This window comes from Pseudoliparis swirei, chromosome 6 (genome assembly GCF_029220125.1).
Source record: "Pseudoliparis swirei isolate HS2019 ecotype Mariana Trench chromosome 6, NWPU_hadal_v1, whole genome shotgun sequence".
NCBI classification, from domain to species: Eukaryota; Metazoa; Chordata; class Actinopteri; order Perciformes; family Liparidae; genus Pseudoliparis; species Pseudoliparis swirei.
In genome coordinates this window covers 982107-1007038 of record NC_079393.1, presented here as the reverse complement: position 1 = coordinate 1007038, position 24932 = coordinate 982107, and the positions used below count along the sequence as shown (strand labels likewise).

Here is a 24932-nt window from a genome sequence, read left to right as displayed (position 1 = left end):
TACTGAAAGAATGGGAAAGTGAAAACGGAATTAAAGAATGGATAGAACGTGTGGCTGGGGATGATCCCAAAGCTTTTTGTCGGTACTGCAAAACCGAGATTCGTGCGCACCACAGTGATCTCCAAAACCACAGCAAAACGGGGAAACACATCGAAATGCTGCTCCGTTCTCCAGTTGTCGAGTGCGTACATTGTTTGAACTATAAGTATATGATAAAAATATAGTGAAGCAACATAAGGTGTTTCAGTTGAAATAAGGTGTTGCATTAACTACAGTAAATGCATATGAAGTAAAAACAGTACATTCATGTTGTCCAGGCAGGGAGGAAGAGAGAAAAGGGAAGAGAAAGCCTCAAGACAAAGCAACAGGTTAGTTTGTCCGTCAGTGAATTGTTCTACACCTTCACAGAGCTATGTTTTATTTATGATAATATACTGTATCTAATTACACAAGGCCATTTTAGGACCTAGGTGAAATAACTGTTTAGGGAAAACTGCTTTTAATGCTGGCATACTAACCATTTGTTGTTACTTTGTAGATATTACAATAAATTTGGAAATGATAGCAATGTTGTTGGACTTTAAAAGCAGTGTATATGGTTTGGCACGGGCATATTTTGAGTTCTGATATTGGGCTTGTTTTTTGGGCTTGTTTTATTGGCCATTGGGCTGGTTTGGGCTGGTTTTGATTGGCCATTGGGCTGGTTTTGTCACACAGACCTGGCAACCCTGCCTCTGTGTATCAGAGGGGGAGACGGGAGGAAGGAGGAGCAGGAGGAAACCCGACTGATTCATCCACGAGTTAAACTGATTTATGATCCTTATTTTCGCGGAGAAATAATTGTTTTAAAAACGGAAACAGTGTTAAACCGTACTTGACACTCGGTTTGAGTGTAAAAACTTCAACCAACACCGGAAGTAAACAAAGTTGCTTTAAAATATTTTAGTGCGTTAACGCGGCCAAATTAATCGCATAGATTAACGCGTTAACGCTGACAGCCCTAATAATTATGTTTCTATATATAAATATATATAGGAAATGATTAAATAAATAGATAATATATATATATACACTACCGTTCAAAAGTTTGGGATCACCCAGACAATTTCGTGTCTTCCATGAAAAATCACACTTTTATTTATCAAATGAATATAAAATATAGTCAAGACATTGACAAGGTTAGAGATAATGATTAATATTTGAAATATTAATTTTGTTCTACAAACTTCAAGCTCAAAGGAAGGCCAGTTGTAGCTTATATCACCAGCATAACTGTTTTCAGCTGTGCTAACATAATTGCACGGGTTTTCTAATCAGACATTAGTCTTCTAAGGCGATTAGCAAACACAATGTACCATCAGAACACTGGAGTGATGATGAAATGGGCCTCTATACACCTCTGGAGATATTTCATTAGAAACCAGACGTTTCCACCTAGAATAGTCATTTACCACATTAACAATCTATAGAGGGTATTTCTGATTAATTTAATGTTATCTTCATTGAAAAAACTGTGCTTTTCTTTGAAAAATAAAGTCATTTCTAAGTGATCCCAAACTTTTGAACGGTAGTGTATGTTTATGAATGCAATATATATTTATTTTTTTATTATTTATTTTTTAGTTTAGTTTATTTCGATCAGCAATACTATACAAAAATCAAAATTTCAACAAAAGAAGAAAGTGGCCGACCGAAAGGGTCAAGGCTGAAGCTATCAAGCTTATAAGTGCCCTAACCTATGCTTTCATGAAAATACTTATTTTAGAGAACCATATACATATACCTATATATATAGACATAAACATATACACATGCATACAAATTCACACACCCATATAAACATATATACACACACATACATATACATAAAACAATCAACAAAAACAAAAAAGCTTGTCCCCATTACCCGTTAGTTATGATGCGTCATCAATGCTGATACGTCTACTCCAGAGTCATGTCTTTAATTTTTTTTGGAATATCACCAGATTCTTACTTTCCTTGATGTCATCAGTTAAACTATTCCACTGTTTCACCCCACAGACAGATGTGCACATGCTTTTTAGAGTTTGAAGTTAAAGATGAAAGAAATAATAAACACACTTTTATTTATTTTATTTCTTTCATCATGTCCGATATTTATATATATATATATTAGGGATGCACCGATCTGATCGGCGCCGATCCATATCGGCCGATATTCCCATTATCGGTTTTGATCGGCGTTCTCAAAACGGCCGATCAGATGACGTAACATCTGAGAGAAAAACTATCAGAGACGTTTCAATGGCGGCGCAACGGAGACGATGCGCCCGGCGAGGGCCGCAGAGTGAGAGGTCAGAGGTCAGAGGGGATCCTCACCACCGAGCGGCGTCCCCGTCCCCCGAGTTGAATCTCTGGGTCGACTCAGCCGACTCACATGTCTGAGCCCCTACAGACTGATGCTCACGCTAAACACATTCCATCGGGAGCTAAGAGGGTTTTGATAAAGTTAGCGGAAGGATTTAAGTGACAACATCCGGTTTTGCAAAGTTAGCGGAAAGAACCACGTGAAACAACATCCGTTTTTCAAAATAAGATGTCGACAAATCATACACGAACATATAAAAGAAAACAATGAACTGATTTAGTATCTTTAGAGATCGTTTCTGAGATTTAGCTTAAATTATGCTAACATTAAAACATTTTTACTGTACCAAGGAAGAGTTTATAAAAATAAGTCAGACTTTTGTATGTTAAACAAAGTCCTGTCTATAGATTTCCCCAAGAGTTCCAGGAAATGAATGATGCAGATGTGTTCCATACATATCTGAAATCCCCTACAATAGCAATCAAACAATTTTAATGTATCAATTAGGACATTTTTCAAAGTAAAAGTCCTAAATGTTTAAAGAAATCTGTAATTTCTTTAATGTTTGAGTTGCTTTATATATGTATTTCCTCATAGCAATAATGCTCCACAATAAATAGAATGCTTCAATCGACACCGTGATCGGTGATCGGTATTATCGGTGATCGGCAGATACTGATTTCAGTGATCGGTGATCGGCACCAAAAACCTGATCGGTGCATCTCTAATATATATATATATGTATGTATGGATAAATGTATGTATAAATATTTTTATATAAATATTTTATATAGATATATAAACATGTATTCATAAATATTTATATATTGAATATATAAACATTTATATATAATTATGTATCAATATATAAATGTATGAAATGATGAAATAAATAGATAAAATATATATATATATATTTATGTAATATATCACAATATATCATGTTTTCAGGAAATAACATCGCACATAATATATAGAAAACGTAATATTGCACACACACACCCACACACACACCCACACTCATGACTCCGTGCTCTGCAGGCGGGGCGAGTCCACGGTGTTCCGGGCGCACACGGCCGCCGTGCGCAGCGTCTCCTTCTCCCCCGACGGCCGCCGCCTAGTGACGGCGTCCGACGACAAGTCGGTGAAGGTGTGGAGCGTCGGGCGGCGCCGCTTTGTGTTCTCGCTCAGCCAGCACACCAACTGGGTGCGCTGCGCCAGGTACCACACACACCACCATCTGGAATGCTGTTGCTGCTGCAGGATGCAATTGTTGTTGTTGTTGTTGTTGTTTAGGTTCTCACCGGACGGGCGGCTGATCGCGTCCTGCGGAGACGACGGCACCGTCCGGCTTTGGGACACGACCTCCAAACACTGTGTGAACTGCTTCTCTCACAGCGGAGGGTGAGTCCTCACGGCTGCTGCTGCTGCTGCTGCTGCGGTGGTGGTGGTGGTTGTTGTTGTTCTTGTTTTGATTACGGTTAGTTAGTTGTTCAAATAGTATTGTATTGTACTTTGGACATTATTCATGTATTAAAACTACCACTGCAGCTCCAGAGAGGAGCTGAAGGAACACTAGAGCTCAAGAGTCACCGGATAATTTAACTTTTCCATGTAAACTCTTATTTATCAAATTAATTCAAAATGAATAATAAATCTAGTCCAGACGTTGACGAGGTTATAAATAATGATGTTTATAGTACATATTAATGTAGTTCTTCTAGTGGCTCAAAGGAAGGCCAGTTGGATAGCTTCACCACCAGCATAACTGTTTTCAGCTGCGCTCACAGAAGGGTTTCAAGATTTTCTACCCCTCCTCTCGTCTTCTAAGGCGATAACACAATGTACCATTAGACCACTGGATATCGGCCTCTAGACACCTCTGTAGAGACTTCATTACACCAGAGAATAGTCACTACCACATTAACTATGTAGACTTCATTACACCAGAGAATAGTCACTACCACATTAACTATGTAGAGACTTCATTACACCAGAGAATAGTCACTACCACATTAACTATGTAGAGACATAATTACACCAGAGAATAGTCACTACCACATTAACTATGTAGAGACTTCATTACACCAGAGAATAGTCACTACCACATTAACTATGTAGAGACTTCATTACACCAGAGAATAGTCACTACCACATTAACTATGTAGACTTCATGACACCAGAGAATAGTCACTACCACATTAACTATGTAGAGACTTCATTACACCAGAGAATAGTCACTACCACATTAACTATGTAGAGACTTCATTACACCAGAGAATAGTCACTACCACATTAACTATGTAGAGACTTCATTACACCAGAGAATAGTCACTACCACATTAACTATGTAGACTTCATGACACCAGAGAATAGTCACTACCACATTAACTATGTAGAGACTTCATTACACCAGAGAATAGTCACTACCACATTAACTATGTAGAGACTTCACTAACACCAGAGAATAGTCACTACCACATTAACTATGTAGAGACTTCATTACACCAGAGAATAGTCACTACCACATTAACTATGTAGAGACTTCATTACACACCAGAGAATAGTCACTACCACATTAACTATGTAGAGACTTCATTACACCAGAGAATAGTCACTACCACATTAACTATGTAGACTTCATTACACCAGAGAATAGTCACTACCACATTAACTATGTAGAGACTTCATTACACCAGAGAATAGTCACTACCACATTAACTATGTAGAGACTTCACTAACACCAGAGAATAGTCACTACCACATTAACTATGTAGAGACTTCATTACACCAGAGAATAGTCACTACCACATTAACTATGTAGAGACTTCACTAACACCAGAGAATAGTCACTACCATTAACTATGTAGAGACTTCATTACCACCAGAGAATAGTCACTACCACATTAACTATGTAGAGACTTCACTAACACAAGAGAATAGTCACTACCACATTAACTATGTAGAGACTTCATTACACCAGAGAATAGTCACTACCACATTAACTATGTAGAGACTTCATTACACCAGAGAATAGTCACTACCACATTAACTATGTAGAGACTTCATTAACACCAGAGAATAGTCACTACCACATTAACTATGTAGACTTCATTACACCAGAGAACAGTCACTACCACATTAACTATGTAGAGACTTCATTAACACCAGAGAATAGTCACTACCACATTAACTATGTAGAGACTTCATTACACCAGAGAATAGTCACTACCACATTAACTATGTAGAGACTTCATTAACACCAGAGAATAGTCACTACCACATTAACTATGTAGAGACTTCATTAACACCAGAGAATAGTCACTACCACATTAACTATGTAGAGACTTCATTACACCAGAGAATAGTCACTACCACATTAACTGTAGAGACTTCATTACACCAGAGAATAGTCACTACCACATTAACTATGTAGAGACTTCATTACACACCAGAGAATAGTCACTACCACATTAACTATGTAGAGACTTCATTACACCAGAGAATAGTCACTACCATTAACTATGTAGAGACTTCATTACACCAGAGAATAGTCACTACCACATTAACTATGTAGAGACTTCATTACACCAGAGAATAGTCACTACCACATTAACTATGTAGAGACTTCATTACACCAGAGAATAGTCACTACCACATTAACTATGTAGAGACTTCATTACACCAGAGAATAGTCACTACCACATTAACTATGTAGAGACTTCATTACACCAGAGAATAGTCACTACCACATTAACTATGTAGAGACTTCATTACACCAGAGAATAGTCACTACCACATTAACTATGTAGAGACTTCATTACACCAGAGAATAGTCACTACCACATTAACTATGTAGAGACTTCACTAACACCAGAGAATAGTCACTACCACATTAACTATGTAGAGACTTCATTACACCAGAGAATAGTCACTACCACATTAACTATGTAGAGACTTCATTACACCAGAGAATAGTCACTACCACATTAACTATGTAGAGACTTCATTACACCAGAGAATAGTCACCACATTAACTATGTAGAGACTTCATTAACACCAGAGAATAGTCACTACCACATTAACTATGTAGAGACTTCATTACACCAGAGAATAGTCACCACCATTAACTATGTAGAGACTTCATTACACCAGAGAATAGTCACTACCACATTAACTATGTAGAGACTTCATTACACCAGAGAATAGTCACTACCACATTAACTATGTAGAGACTTCATTACACCAGAGAATAGTCACTACCACATTAACTATGTAGAGACTTCATTACACCAGAGAATAGTCACTACCACATTAACTATGTAGAGACTTCATTACACCAGAGAATAGTCACTACCACATTAACTATGTAGAGACTTCATTACACCAGAGAATAGTCACTACCACATTAACTATGTAGAGACTTCATTACACCAGAGAATAGTCACTACCACATTAACTATGTAGAGACTTCATTACACCAGAGAATAGTCACTACCACATTAACTATGTAGACTTCATAACACCAGAGAATAGTCACTACCACATTAACTATGTAGAGACTTCATTACACCAGAGAATAGTCACTACCACATTAACTATGTAGAGACTTCATTACACCAGAGAATAGTCACTACCACATTAACTATGTAGAGACTTCATTACACCAGAGAATAGTCACTACCACATTAACTATGAGACTTCATTACACCAGAGAATAGTCACTACCATTAACTATGTAGAGACTTCATTACACCAGAGAATAGTCACTACCACATTAACTATGTAGAGACTTCATTAACACCAGAGAATAGTCACTACCACATTAACTATGTAGAGACTTCATTACACCAGAGAATAGTCACTACCACATTAACTATGTAGAGACTTCATTACACCAGAGAATAGTCACTACCACATTAACTATGTAGAGACTTCATTACACCAGAGAATAGTCACTACCACATTAACTATGTAGAGACTTCATTACACCAGAGAATAGTCACTACCACATTAACTATGTAGAGACTTCATTACACCAGAGAATAGTCACTACCACATTAACTATGTAGAGACTTCATTACACCAGAGAATAGTCACTACCACATTAACTATGTAGAGACTTCATTACACCAGAGAATAGTCACTACCACATTAACTATGTAGAGACTTCATTACACCAGAGAATAGTCACTACCACATTAACTATGTAGAGACTTCATTACACCAGAGAATAGTCACTGTTACATTAACTATGTAGAGACTTCATTACACCAGAGAATAGTCACTACCACATTAACTATGTAGAGACTTCATTACACCAGAGAATAGTCACTACCACATTAACTATGTAGAGACTTCATTACACCAGAGAATAGTCACTACCACATTAACTATGTAGAGACTTCATTACACACCAGAGAATAGTCACTACCACATTAACTATGTAGAGACTTCATTACACACCAGAGAATAGTCACTACCACATTAACTATGTAGAGACTTCATTACACCAGAGAATAGTCACTACCACATTAACTATGTAGAGACTTCATTACACCAGAGAATAGTCACTACCACATTAACTATGTAGAGACTTCATTACACACCAGAGAATAGTCACTACCACATTAACTATGTAGAGACTTCATTACACCAGAGAATAGTCACTACCACATTAACTATGTAGAGACTTCATTACACCAGAGAATAGTCACTACCACATTAACTATGTAGAGACTTCATTAACACCAGAGAATAGTCACTACCACATTAACTATGTAGAGACTTCATTACACCAGAGAATAGTCACTACCACATTAACTATGTAGAGACTTCATTACACACCAGAGAATAGTCACTACCACATTAACTATGTAGACTTCATGACACCAGAGAATAGTCACTACCATATTAACTATGTAGAGACTTCATTACACCAGAGAATAGTCACTACCACATTAACTATGTAGACTTCATGACACCAGAGAATAGTCACTACCACATTAACTATGTAGAGACTTCATTAACACCAGAGAATAGTCACTACCACATTAACTATGTAGAGACTTCATTACACCAGAGAATAGTCACTACCACATTAACTATGTAGAGACTTCATTACACCAGAGAATAGTCACTACCACATTAACTATGTAGAGACTTCATTACACCAGAGAATAGTCACTACCACATTAACTATGTAGAGACTTCATTACACCAGAGAATAGTCACTACCACATTAACTATGTAGAGACTTCATTACACCAGAGAATAGTCACTACCACATTAACTATGTAGAGACTTCACTAACACCAGAGAATAGTCACTACCACATTAACTATGTAGAGACTTCATTACACCAGAGAATAGTCACTACCACATTAACTATGTAGAGACTTCATTACACCCAGAGAATAGTCACTACCACATTAACTATGTAGAGACTTCATTACACCAGAGAATAGTCACTACCACATTAACTATGTAGAGACTTCATTACACCAGAGAATAGTCACTACCACATTAACTATGTAGAGACTTCATTACACCAGAGAATAGTCACTACCACATTAACTATGTAGAGACTTCATTACACCAGAGAATAGTCACTACCACATTAACTATGTAGAGACTTCATTACACCAGAGAATAGTCACTACCACATTAACTATGTAGAGACTTCATTACACCAGAGAATAGTCACTACCACATTAACTATGTAGAGACTTCATTACACCAGAGAATAGTCACTACCACATTAACTATGTAGAGACTTCATTACACCAGAGAATAGTCACTACCACATTAACTATGTAGAGACTTCATTACACCAGAGAATAGTCACTACCACATTAACTATGTAGAGACTTCATTACACCAGAGAATAGTCACTACCACATTAACTATGTAGAGACTTCATTACACCAGAGAATAGTCACTACCACATTAACTATGTAGAGACTTCATTACACCAGAGAATAGTCACTACCACATTAACTATGTAGAGACTTCATTACACCAGAGAATAGTCACTACCACATTAACTATGTAGAGACTTCATTACACCAGAGAATAGTCACTACCACATTAACTATGTAGAGACTTCATTACACCAGAGAATAGTCACTACCACATTAACTATGTAGAGACTTCATTACACCAGAGAATAGTCACTACCACATTAACTATGTAGAGACTTCAACACCAGAGAATAGTCACTACCACATTAACTATGTAGAGACTTCATTACACCAGAGAATAGTCACTACCACATTAACTATGTAGAGACTTCATTACACCAGAGAATAGTCACTACCACATTAACTATGTAGAGACTTCATTACACCAGAGAATAGTCACTACCACATTAACTATGTAGAGACTTCATTACACCAGAGAATAGTCACTACCACATTAACTATGTAGAGACTTCATTACACCAGAGAATAGTCACTACCACATTAACTATGTAGAGACTTCATTACACCAGAGAATAGTCACTACCACATTAACTATGTAGAGACTTCATTAACACCAGAGAATAGTCACCAGCAGATTAACTATGTAGAGACTTCATTACACCAGAGAATAGTCACTACCACATTAACTATGTAGAGACTTCATTACACCAGAGAATAGTCACTACCACATTAACTATGTAGAGACTTCATTACACCAGAGAATAGTCACTACCACATTAACTATGTAGAGACTTCATTACACCAGAGAATAGTCACTACCACATTAACTATGTAGAGACTTCATTACACCAGAGAATAGTCACTGCCACATTAACTATGTAGAGACTTCATTACACCAGAGAATAGTCACTACCATTAACTATGTAGAGACTTCATTACACCAGAGAATAGTCACTACCACATTAACTATGTAGAGACTTCATTAACACCAGAGAATAGTCACTACCACATTAACTATGTAGAGACTTCATTACACCAGAGAATAGTCACTACCACATTAACTATGTAGAGACTTCATTACACCAGAGAATAGTCACTACCACATTAACTATGTAGAGACTTCATTACACCAGAGAATAGTCACTACCACATTAACTATGTAGAGACTTCATTACACCAGAGAATAGTCACTACCACATTAACTATGTAGAGACTTCATTACACCAGAGAATAGTCACTACCACATTAACTATGTAGAGACTTCATTACACCAGAGAATAGTCACTACCACATTAACTATGTAGAGACTTCATTACACCAGAGAATAGTCACTACCACATTAACTATGTAGAGACTTCATTACACCAGAGAATAGTCACTACCACATTAACTATGTAGAGACTTCATTACACCAGAGAATAGTCACTACCACATTAACTATGTAGAGACTTCATTACACCAGAGAATAGTCACTACCACATTAACTATGTAGAGACTTCATTACACCAGAGAATAGTCACTACCACATTAACTATGTAGAGACTTCATTACACCAGAGAATAGTCACTACCACATTAACTATGTAGAGACTTCATTACACCAGAGAATAGTCACTACCACATTAACTATGTAGAGACTTCATTACACCAGAGAATAGTCACTACCACATTAACTATGTAGACTTCATTACACCAGAGAATAGTCACTACCACATTAACTATGTAGAGACTTCATTACACCAGAGAATAGTCACTACCACATTAACTATGTAGAGACTTCATTACACCAGAGAATAGTCACTACCACATTAACTATGTAGAGACTTCATTACACCAGAGAATAGTCACTACCACATTAACTATGTAGAGACTTCATTACACCAGAGAATAGTCACTACCACATTAACTATGTAGAGACTTCATTACACCAGAGAATAGTCACTACCACATTAACTATGTAGAGACTTCATTACACCAGAGAATAGTCACTACCACATTAACTATGTAGAGACTTCATTACCACCAGAGAATAGTCACTACCACATTAACTATGTAGAGACTTCATTACACCAGAGAATAGTCACTACCACATTAACTATGTAGAGACTTCATTACACCAGAGAATAGTCACTACCACATTAACTATGTAGAGACTTCATTACACCAGAGAATAGTCACCCACATTAACTATGTAGAGACTTCATTACACCAGAGAATAGTCACTACCACATTAACTATGTAGAGACTTCATTACACCAGAGAATAGTCACTACCACATTAACTATGTAGAGACTTCATTACACCAGAGAATAGTCACTACCACATTAACTATGTAGAGACTTCATTACACCAGAGAATAGTCACTACCACATTAACTATGTAGAGACTTCATTACACCAGAGAATAGTCACCACATTAACTATGTAGAGACTTCATTACACCAGAGAATAGTCACTACCACATTAACTATGTAGACTTCATTACACCAGAGAATAGTCACTACCACATTAACTATGTAGAGACTTCATTACACCAGAGAATAGTCACTACCACATTAGAGAATAGTTACTACCACATTAACTATGTAGAGACTTCATTACACCAGAGAATAGTCACTACCACATTAACTATGTAGAGACTTCATTACACCAGAGAATAGTCACTACCACATTAACTATGTAGAGACTTCATTACACCAGAGAATAGTCACTACCACATTAACTATGTAGACTTCATTACACCAGAGAATAGTCACTACCACATTAACTATGTAGAGACTTCATTACACCAGAGAATAGTCACTACCACATTAACTATGTAGAGACTTCATTAACACCAGAGAATAGTCACTACCACATTAACTATGTAGAGACTTCATTACACCAGAGAATAGTCACTACCACATTAACTATGTAGAGACTTCATTACACCAGAGAATAGTCACTACCACATTAACTATGTAGAGACTTCATTACACCAGAGAATAGTCACTACCACATTAACTATGTAGAGACTTCATTACACCCAGAGAATAGTCACTACCACATTAACTATGTAGAGACTTCATTACACCAGAGAATAGTCACTACCACATTAACTATGTAGACTTCATTACACCAGAGAATAGTCACTACCACATTAACTATGTAGAGACTTCATTACACCAGAGAATAGTCACTACCACATTAACTATGTAGAGACTTCATTACACCAGAGAATAGTCACTACCACATTAACTATGTAGAGACTTCATTACACCAGAGAATAGTCACTACCACATTAACTATGTAGAGACTTCATTACACCAGAGAATAGTCACTACCACATTAACTATGTAGACTTCATTACACCAGAGAATAGTCACTACCACATTAACTATGTAGAGACTTCATTACACCAGAGAATAGTCACTACCACATTAACTATGTAGAGACTTCATTACACCAGAGAATAGTCACTACCACATTAACTATGTAGAGACTTCACTACACCAGAGAATAGTCACTACCACATTAACTATGTAGAGACTTCATTACACCAGAGAATAGTCACTACCACATTAACTATGTAGAGACTTCATTACACCAGAGAATAGTCACTACCACATTAACTATGTGAGACTTCATTACACCAGAGAATAGTCACTACCACATTAACTATGTAGAGACTTCACTAACACCAGAGAATAGTCACTACCACATTAACTATGTAGAGACTTCATTACACCAGAGAATAGTCACTACCACATTAACTATGTAGAGACTTCATTACACCAGAGAATAGTCACTACCACATTAACTATGTAGACTTCACTACACCAGAGAATAGTCACTACCACATTAACTATGTAGAGACTTCATTACACCAGAGAATAGTCACTACCACATTAACTATGTAGAGACTTCATTACACCAGAGAATAGTCACTACCACATTAACTATGTAGAGACTTCATGACACCAGAGAATAGTCACTACCACATTAACTATGTAGAGACTTCATTACACCAGAGAATAGTCACTACCACATTAACTATGTAGAGACTTCATTACACCAGAGAATAGTCACTACCACATTAACTATGTAGAGACTTCATTAACACCAGAGAATAGTCACTACCACATTAACTATGTAGAGACTTCATTACACCAGAGAATAGTCACTACCACATTAACTATGTAGAGACTTCATTACACCAGAGAATAGTCACTACCACATTAACTATGTAGAGACTTCACTAACACCAGAGAATAGTCACTACCACATTAACTATGTAGAGACTTCATTACACCAGAGAATAGTCACTACCACATTAACTATGTAGAGACTTCATTACACCAGAGAATAGTCACTACCACATTAACTATGTAGAGACTTCATTACACCAGAGAATAGTCACTACCACATTAACTATGTAGAGACTTCATTACACCAGAGAATAGTCACTACCACATTAACTATGTAGAGACTTCATTACACCAGAGAATAGTCACTACCACATTAACTATGTAGAGACTTCATTACACCAGAGAATAGTCACTACCACATTAACTATGTAGAGACTTCATTACACCAGAGAATAGTCACTACCACATTAACTATGTAGAGACTTCATTACACCAGAGAATAGTCACTACCACATTAACTATGTAGACTTCATTACACCAGAGAATAGTCACTACCACATTAACTATGTAGAGACTTCATTACACCAGAGAATAGTCACTACCACATTAACTATGTAGAGACTTCATTACACCAGAGAATAGTCACTACCACATTAACTATGTAGAGACTTCACTACACAAGAGAATAGTCACTACCACATTAACTATGTAGAGACTTCATTACACCAGAGAATAGTCACTACCACATTAACTATGTAGAGACTTCATGACACCAGAGAATAGTCACTACCACATTAACTATGTAGAGACTTCAAGACACCAGAGAATAGTCACTACCATATTAACTATGTAGAGACTTCATTACACCAGAGAATAGTCACTACCACATTAACTATGTAGAGACTTCATTACACCAGAGAATAGTCACTACCACATTAACTATGTAGACTTCATTACACCAGAGAATAGTCACTACCACATTAACTATGTAGAGACTTCATTACACAAGAGAATAGTCACTACCACATTAACTATGTAGAGACTTCATTACACCAGAGAATAGTCACTACCACATTAACTATGTAGAGACTTCATTACACCAGAGAATAGTCACTACCACATTAACTATGTAGAGACTTCATTACACCAGAGAATAGTCACTACCACATTAACTATGTAGACTTCATTACACCAGAGAATAGTCACTACCACATTAACTATGTAGAGACTTCATTACACCAGAGAATAGTCACTACCACATTAACTATGTAGAGACTTAACACCAGAGAATAGTCACTACCACATTAACTATGTAGAGACTTCACTACACCAGAGAATAGTCACTACCACATTAACTATGTAGAGACTTCATTACACCAGAGAATAGTCACTACCACATTAACTATGTAGAGACTTCATGACACCAGAGAATAGTCACTACCACATTAACTATGTAGAGACTTCATTACACCAGAGAATAGTCACTACCACATTAACTATGTAGAGACTTCATTACACCAGAGAATAGTCACTACCACATTAACTATGTAGAGACTTCATTACACCAGAGAATAGTCACTACCACATTAACTATGTAGAGACTTCACACCAGAGAATAGTCACTACCACATTAACTATGAGACTTCATTACACCAGAGAATAGTCACTACCACATTAACTATGTAGAGACTTCACTAACACCAGAGAATAGTCACTACCACATTAACTATGTAGAGACTTCATTACACCAGAGAATAGTCACTACCACATTAACTATGTAGAGACTTCATTACACCAGAGAATAGTCACTACCACATTAACTATGTAGAGACTTCATTACACCAGAGAATAGTCACTACCACATTAACTATGTAGAGACTTCATTACACCAGAGAATAGTCACTACCACATTAACTATGTAGAGACTTCATTACACCAGAGAATAGTCACTACCACATTAACTATGTAGAGACTTCATTACACCAGAGAATAGTCACTACCACATTAACTATGTAGAGACTTCATTACACCAGAGAATAGTCACTACCACATTAACTATGTAGAGACTTCATTACACCAGAGAATAGTCACTACCACATTAACTATGTAGAGACTTCATTACACCAGAGAATAGTCACTACCACATTAACTATGTAGAGACTTCATTACACCAGAGAATAGTCACTACCACATTAACTATGTAGAGACTTCATTACACCAGAGAATAGTCACTACCACATTAACTATGTAGAGACTTTACACCAGAGAATAGTCACTACCACATTAACTATGTAGAGACTTCATTACACCAGAGAATAGTCACTACCACATTAACTATGTAGAGACTTCATTACACCAGAGAATAGTCACTACCACATTAACTATGTAGAGACTTCATTACACCAGAGAATAGTCACTACCACATTAACTATGTAGAGACTTCATTACACCAGAGAATAGTCACTACCACATTAACTATGTAGAGACTTCATTACACCAGAGAATAGTCACTACCACATTAACTATGTAGAGACTTCATTACACCAGAGAATAGTCACTACCACATTAACTATGTAGACTTCATGACACCAGAGAATAGTCACTACCACATTAACTATGTAGACTTCATTACACCAGAGAATAGTCACTACCACATTAACTATGTAGAGACTTCATTACACCAGAGAATAGTCACTACCACATTAACTATGTAGAGACTTCATTACACCAGAGAATAGTCACTACCACATTAACTATGTAGAGACTTCATTACACCAGAGAATAGTCACTACCACATTAACTATGTAGAGACTTCATTACACCAGAGAATAGTCACTACCACATTAACTATGTAGAGACTTCATTACACCAGAGAATAGTCACTACCACATTAACTATGTAGAGACTTCATTACACCAGAGAATAGTCACTACCACATTAACTATGTAGAGACTTCATTACACCAGAGAATAGTCACTACCACATTAACTATGTAGAGACTTACACACCAGAGAATAGTCACTACCACATTAACTATGTAGAGACTTCATTACACCAGAGAATAGTCACTACCACATTAACTATGTAGAGACTTCATTACACCAGAGAATAGTCACTACCACATTAACTATGTAGACTTCATGACACCAGAGAATAGTCACTACCACATTAACTATGTAGAGACTTCATTACACACCAGAGAATAGTCACTACCACATTAACTATGTAGACTTCATTACACAAGAGAATAGTCACTACCACATTAACTATGTAGAGACTTCACTACACCAGAGAATAGTCACTACCACATTAACTGTAGAGACTTCATTACACCAGAGAATAGTCACTACCACATTAACTATGTAGAGACTTCATTACACCAGAGAATAGTCACTACCACATTAACTATGTAGAGACTTCATTACACCAGAGAATAGTCACTACCACATTAACTATGTAGAGACTTCATTACACCAGAGAATAGTCACTACCACATTAACTATGTAGAGACTTCATTACACCAGAGAATAGTCACTACCACATTAACTATGTAGAGACTTCATTACACCAGAGAATAGTCACTACCACATTAACTATGTAGAGACTTCATTACACCAGAGAATAGTCACTACCACATTAACTATGTAGAGACTTCATTACACCAGAGAATAGTCACTACCACATTAACTATGTAGAGACTTCATTACACCAGAGAATAGTCACTACCATTAACTATGTAGAGACTTCATTACACACCAGAGAATAGTCACTACCACATTAACTATGTAGAGACTTCATTACACCAGAGAATAGTCACTACCACATTAACTATGTAGAGACTTCATTACACCAGAGAATAGTCACTACCACATTAACTATGTAGAGACTTCATTACACCAGAGAATAGTCACTACCACATTAACTATGTAGAGACTTCATTACACCAGAGAATAGTCACTACCACATTAACTATGTAGAGACTTCATTACACCAGAGAATAGTCACTACCACATTAACTATGTAGACTTCATTACACCAGAGAATAGTCACTACCACATTAACTATGTAGAGACTTCATTACACCAGAGAATAGTCACTACCATTAACTATGTAGACTTCAACACCAGAGAATAGTCACTACCACATTAACTATGTAGAGACTTCAAGACACCAGAGAATAGTCACCACATTAACTATGTAGAGACTTCAACACCAGAGAATAGTCACTACCACATTAACTATGTAGAGACTTCATTACACCAGAGAATAGTCACTACCACATTAACTATGTAGACTTCATTACACCAGAGAATAGTCACTACCACATTAACTATGTAGAGACTTCATTACACCAGAGAATAGTCACTACCACATTAACTATGTAGACTTCATTACACCAGAGAATAGTCACTACCACATTAACTATGTAGAGACTTCATTACACCAGAGAATAGTCACTACCACATTAACTATGTAGACTTCATTACACCAGAGAATAGTCACTACCACATTAACTATGTAGAGACTTCACTAACACCAGAGAATAGTCACTACCACATTAACTATGTAGAGACTTCATTACACCAGAGAATAGTCACTACCACATTAACTATGTAGAGACTTCATTACACCAGAGAATAGTCACTACCACATTAACTATGTAGAGACTTCATTACACCAGAGAATAGTCACTACCACATTAACTATGTAGAGACTTCATTACACCAGAGAATAGTCACTACCACATTAACTGTAGAGACTTCACTAACACCAGAGAATAGTCACTACCACATTAACTATGTAGAGACTTCATTACACCAGAGAATAGTCACTACCACATTAACTGTCGAGACTTCATTACCACCAAAGAATAGTCACCACATTAACTATGTAGAGACTTCATTACACCAGAGAATAGTCACTACCACATTAACTATGTAGAGACTTCATTACACCAGAGAATAGTCACTACCACATTAACTATGTAGACTTCATGACACCAGAGAATAGTCACTACCACATTAACTATGTAGAGACTTCATTACACCAGAGAATAGTCACTACCACATTAACTATGTAGAGACTTCACTAACACCAGAGAATAGTCACTACCACATTAACTATGTAGAGACTTCACTACACAAGAGAATAGTCACTACCACATTAACTATGTAGAGACTTCATTACACCAGAGAATAGTCACTACCACATTAACTATGTAGAGACATAATTACACCAGAGAATAGTCACTACCACATTAACTATGTAGACTTCATTAACACCAGAGAATAGTCACTACCACATTAACTATGTAGAGACTTCATTACACCAGAGAATAGTCACTACCACATTAACTATGTAGAGACTTCATTACACCAGAGAATAGTCACTACCACATTAACTATGTAGACTTCATGACACCAGAGAATAGTCACTACCATATTAACTATGTAGACTTCATTACACCAGAGAATAGTCACTACCACATTAACTATGTAGAGACTTCATTACACCAGAGAATAGTCACCACATTAACTATGTAGAGACTTCATTACACCAGAGAATAGTCACTACCACATTAACTATGTAGAGACTTCATTACACCAGAGAATAGTCACTACCACATTAACTATGTAGAGACTTCATTACACCAGAGAATAGTCACTACCACATTAACTATGTAGAGACTTCATTAACACCAGAGAATAGTCACTACCACATTAACTATGTAGAGACTTCACTAACACCAGAGAATAGTCACTACCACATTAACTATGTAGAGACTTCATTACCACCAGAGAATAGTCACTACCACATTAACTATGTAGAGACTTCATTACACCAGAGAATAGTCACTACCACATTAACTATGTAGAGACTTCATTACACCAGAGAATAGTCACTACCACATTAACTATGTAGAGACTTCACTACACAAGAGAATAGTCACTACCACATTAACTATGTAGAGACTTCATTACACCAGAGAATAGTCACTACCACATTAACTATGTAGACTTCATTACACCAGAGAATAGTCACTACCACATTAACTATGTAGAGACTTCATTACACCAGAGAATAGTCACTACCACATTAACTATGTAGAGACTTCATTACACCAGAGAATAGTCACTACCACATTAACTATGTAGAGACTTCATTACACCAGAGAATAGTCACTACCACATTAACTATGTAGAGACTTCATTACCACCAGAGAATAGTCACTACCACATTAACTATGTAGAGACATCACTAACACCAGAGAATAGTCACTACCACATTAACTATGTAGAGACTTCATTACACCAGAGAATAGTCACTACCACATTAACTATGTAGAGACTTCATGACACCAGAGAATAGTCACTACCACATTAACTATGTAGAGACTTCATTACACACCAGAGAATAGTCACTACCACATTAACTATGTAGAGACTTCATTACACCAGAGAATAGTCACTACCACATTAACTATGTAGACTTCATGACACCAGAGAATAGTCACTACCACATTAACTATGTAGACTTCATTACACCAGAGAATAGTCACTACCACATTAACTATGTAGAGACTTCACTAACACCAGAGAATAGTCACTACCACATTAACTATGTAGAGACTTCATTACACCAGAGAATAGTCACTACCACATTAACTATGTAGAGACTTCACTAACACCAGAGAATAGTCACTACCACATTAACTATGTAGAGACTTCATTACCACCAGAGAATAGTCACTACCACATTAACTATGTAGAGACTTCATTACACCAGAGAATAGTCACTACCACATTAACTGTAGAGACTTCAGTAACACCAGAGAATAGTCACTACCACATTAACTATGTAGAGACTTCATTACACCAGAGAATAGTCACTACCACATTAACTATGTAGAGACTTCATGACACCAGAGAATAGTCACTACCACATTAACTATGTAGAGACTTCACTAACACCAGAGAATAGTCACTACCACATTAACTATGTAGACTTCATTACACCAGAGAATAGTCACTACCACATTAACTATGTAGAGACTTCATGACACCAGAGAATAGTCACTACCACATTAACTATGTAGAGACTTCACTACACAAGAGAATAGTCACTACCACATTAACTATGTAGACTTCATTACACCAGAGAATAGTCACTACCACATTAACTATGTAGAGACTTCACTAACACCAGAGAATAGTCACTACCACATTAACTATGTAGAGACTTCATTACACCAGAGAATAGTCACTACCACATTAACTATGTAGAGACTTCATTACACCAGAGAATAGTCACTACCACATTAACTGTAGAGACTTCACTAACACCAGAGAATAGTCACTACCACATTAACTATGTAGAGACTTCATTACACCAGAGAATAGTCACTACCACATTAACTATGTAGAGACTTCACTAACACCAGAGAATAGTCACTACCACATTAACTATGTAGAGACTTCATTACACCAGAGAATAGTCACTACCACATTAACTATGTAGAGACTTCATTACACCAGAGAATAGTCACTACCACATTAACTGTCGAGACTTCATTACCACCAGAGAATAGTCACAACCACATTAACTATGTAGAGACTTCATTACCACCAGAGAATAGTCACTACCACATTAACTATGTCGAGACTTCATTACACCAGAGAATAGTCACTACCACATTAACTATGTAGAGACTTCACTAACACCAGAGAATAGTCACTACCACATTAACTGTAGAGACTTCATTACACCAGAGAATAGTCACAACCACATTAACTATGTAGAGACTTCATTACCACCAGAGAATAGTCACTACCACATTAACTATGTAGAGACTTCACTAACACCAGAGAATAGTCACTACCACATTAACTATGTAGAGACTTCATTACACCAGAGAATAGTCACTACCACATTAACTATGTAGAGACTTCACTAACACCAGAGAATAGTCACTACCACATTAACTATGTAGAGACTTCATTACACCAGAGAATAGTCACTACCACATTAACTATGTAGAGACTTCATTACACCAGAGAATAGTCACTACCACATTAACTATGTAGAGACTTCATTACACCAGAGAATAGTCACTACCACATTAACTATGTAGACTTCATTACACCAGAGAATAGTCACTACCACATTAACTATGTAGAGACATCATTACACCAGAGAATAGTCACTACCACATTAACTATGTAGACTTCATTACACCAGAGAATAGTCACTACCACATTAACTATGTAGAGACTTCATTACACCAGAGAATAGTCACTACCACATTAACTATGTAGACTTCATTACACCAGAGAATAGTCACTACCACATTAACTATGTAGAGACATCATTACACCAGAGAATAGTCACTACCACATTAACTATGTAGACTTCATTACACCAGAGAATAGTCACTACCACATTAACTATGTAGAGACTTCATTACACCAGAGAATAGTCACTACCACATTAACTATGTAGAGACTTCACTAACACCAGAGAATAGTCACTACCACATTAACTATGTAGACTTCATTACACCAGAGAATAGTCACTACCACATTAACTATGTAGAGACTTTAATTCAATTCAATTCAATTCAGTTTATTTGTATAGCCCAATTTCACAAATTACAAATTTGTCTCGGAGTGCTTTACAATCTGTACACATAGACATCCCTGCCCCAAAACCTCACATCGGACCAGGAAAAACTCCCAAATAACCCTTCAGGGGAAAAAGGAAGAAACCTGGAGGAGAGCAACAGAGGAGGATCCCTCTCCAGGATGGACAGATGCAATAGATGTAATGTGTACAGAAGGACAGATTTAGAGTTAAAATACATTCAATGAATATGACAGAGTGTATGAATAGTTCATAGTAGGCATATTCCACGATGGAGACCTCCACGATCCATCAGGCAGATGGCGGTGGGGAGGAGGAGGCGGAGTCTCAACAGGACAGTGGCGTAGTCATGAGCAGGAATTCCACGACCCAGACGATCCATCAGGCAGATAGGATTTATGGTCTCATAGGGTCCGATGACCCCATGAGACGAAAGTCAAAAGGACTTCCGGGAGAAAGCAGAGTTAGTAACGTGTGATTGAGAGATGAAAATTCATCCTTAAGGAGAGAAAAAGAGGAGATAGGTGCTCAGTGCATCCTAACGTCCCCGCAGCTATAAGCCTATAGCAGCATATCAAGGGGCTGGACCAGGGCAAACCTGATTCAGCCCTAACTATAAGCTCTGTCAAAGAGGAAGGTCTTAAGTCTACTTTTAAACGAGGTGACTGTGTCTGCCTCCGGACTGAAATTGGAAGCTGGTTCCATAAAAGAGGAGCTTGATAACTAAAGGCTCTGGCTCCCCATTCTACTTTTTAAGACTCTAGGAACTACAAGTAGTCCGCATTTAGTGAGCGAGCTCTCTAGTGGGGCAATATGGTACTACAAGCTCCTTAAGATATGATGGAGCATCACCAATCAAGGCTTTGTAGGTTAAGAGAAGAATTTTAAAAGTGATTCTTGATTTTACTGGGAGCCAGTGCAGAGCAGCTAGTGCAGGAGTGATGTGATCTCTTTTCTTAGTTTTAGTGAGAACACGAGCTGCAGCATTCTGGATCAACTGGAGGGACCTAAGAGATGTATTAGAGCAGCCTGCTAATAAGGAGTTGCAGTAATCCAGTCTCGAAGTAACGAACGTGAACCAATTTTCTGCATCTTTTGAGACAAGATGTGCCTGATTTTTGAAATATTACGTAGATGAAAGAATGCAGTCCTTGAGATTTGCTTTACGTGGGAGTTAAAGGACAAGTCCCGATCAAAGATAACGCCAAGATTCTTTACAGTGGTGTTGGATGCCAGGGCAATGCCGTCTACAGAATCCACATCACCAGATAATTGATCTCTGAGGTGCTCAGGGCCGATTAAAATTACTTCGGTTTTGTCTGAGTTTAACATCAAGAAGTTGCAGGTCATCCATGTTTTATGTCTTTAAGACATGCTTGAATTTTACCGAGTTGGTTGCTCTCCTCTGGTTTTATCGATAGATATAGTTGAGTGTCATCTGCATAACAATGAAAGTTTATGGAGTGTTTCCTGATAATATTGCCCAAAGGAAGCATGTATAAGGTAAATAAAATTGGTCCAAGCACAGAACCTTGTGGAACTCCGTGATTAACGTTGGTGGTTATCGAGGCGTCATCGTTTACAAATACAAACTGAGATCGATCTGATAAATAGGATTTAAACCAAATTAGTGCCGTGCCTGAAATGCCAATCGACTGCTCCAGTCTCTGTAACAGGATGTCATGGTCAATGGTGTCGAATGCAGCACTAAGGTCTAACAAGACCAGTACAGAGATGAGTCCTCTATCAGCACTAAGGTCTAACAAGACCAGTACAGAGAGGAGTCCTCTATCAGCACTAAGGTCTAACAAGACCAGTACAGAGAGGAGTCCTCTATCAGCACTAAGGTCTAACAAGACCAGTACAGAGAGGAGTCCTCTATCAGCACTAAGGTCTAACAAGAGACTTTACACCAGAGAATAGTCACAACCACATTTCATGTGTTCTTCATTGAACAATAAGGACATTTCTACGTGACCACTAACTTTTGAACGGTCGTGTAACTAAAAGTACAGAAAGGAGTAAAAATTACATCATCGTCATCATCGTCATCGTCATCATCATCATCGTCAGAGCTCATGTCTCTGTTCTCCCAGCCCGGCGACGTTCGTCAGCTTCACCTCCAGCGGCTCCTGCATCGCGTCTTCAGGAGCCGACGGTTCAGTGAAGATCTGGGACCTGCGGACCAATCAGCTGCTGCAGCACTACACAGGTGTGTGGAGAGGTGAGAGGGCACGCAACACCTGAAGCACCCTCATGTGTGTGTGTGTGTCAGTCCGCTGTGCAGGTATCAACAGCTTCTCCTTCCACCCGTCCAACGACTTCCTGGTCGGCGGCTCCAGCGACGGCGCGGTGCAGCTGCTGGACCTGCTGGAGGGACGGCTGCTCTACACGCTGCACGGCCACCAGGTGAGCTCCATCTGCTCCACAGGACCGCCCCCTGGTGGCCAGGAGAGGGAATGCAGCTTTAACACATGGAGCATAGACTTCTATACAACCAGAGGAGCCCCCTGGTGGCCAGGAGAGGGAATGCAGCTTTAACACATGGAGCATAGACTTCTATACAACCAGAGGAGCCCCCTGGTGGCCAGGAGAGGGAATGCAGCTTTAAGACATGAAGCATAGACTTCTATCCAACCAGAGGAGCCCCCTGGTGGCCAGGAGAGGGAATGCAGCTTTAACACATGGAGCATAGACTTCTATACAACCAGAGGAGCCCCCTGGTGGCCAGGAGAGGGAATGCAGCTTTAACACATGGAGCATAGACTTCTATACAACCAGAGGAGCCCCCTGGTGGCCAGGAGAGGGAATGCAGCTTTAAGACATGAAGCATAGACTTCTATCCAACCAGAGGAGCCCCCTGGTGGCCAGGAGAGGGAATGCAGCTTTAACACATG

At 37.9% G+C, this 24932-nt stretch overlaps 1 protein-coding gene across 5 annotated transcripts in view; it reads left to right on the top strand.

Annotated features, from left to right (window-relative positions):
* poc1b (POC1 centriolar protein B) overlaps positions 1-24932 on the top strand; it is a 38520-nt gene that overhangs the window by 11324 nt on the left and 2264 nt on the right. For 2 of the 5 annotated variants that reach the window (XM_056417118.1, XM_056417122.1), the window contains exons 4-7: positions 3389-3568; positions 3644-3751; positions 24132-24247; positions 24311-24444. In XM_056417118.1, the coding sequence (XP_056273093.1) occupies positions 3389-3568; positions 3644-3751; positions 24132-24247; positions 24311-24444 (538 nt within the window). The remainder of the gene's footprint in view (positions 1-3388; positions 3569-3643; positions 3752-24131; positions 24248-24310; positions 24445-24932) is intronic. The other 3 variants (XM_056417119.1, XM_056417121.1, XM_056417120.1) reach the window with 3 other exon arrangements.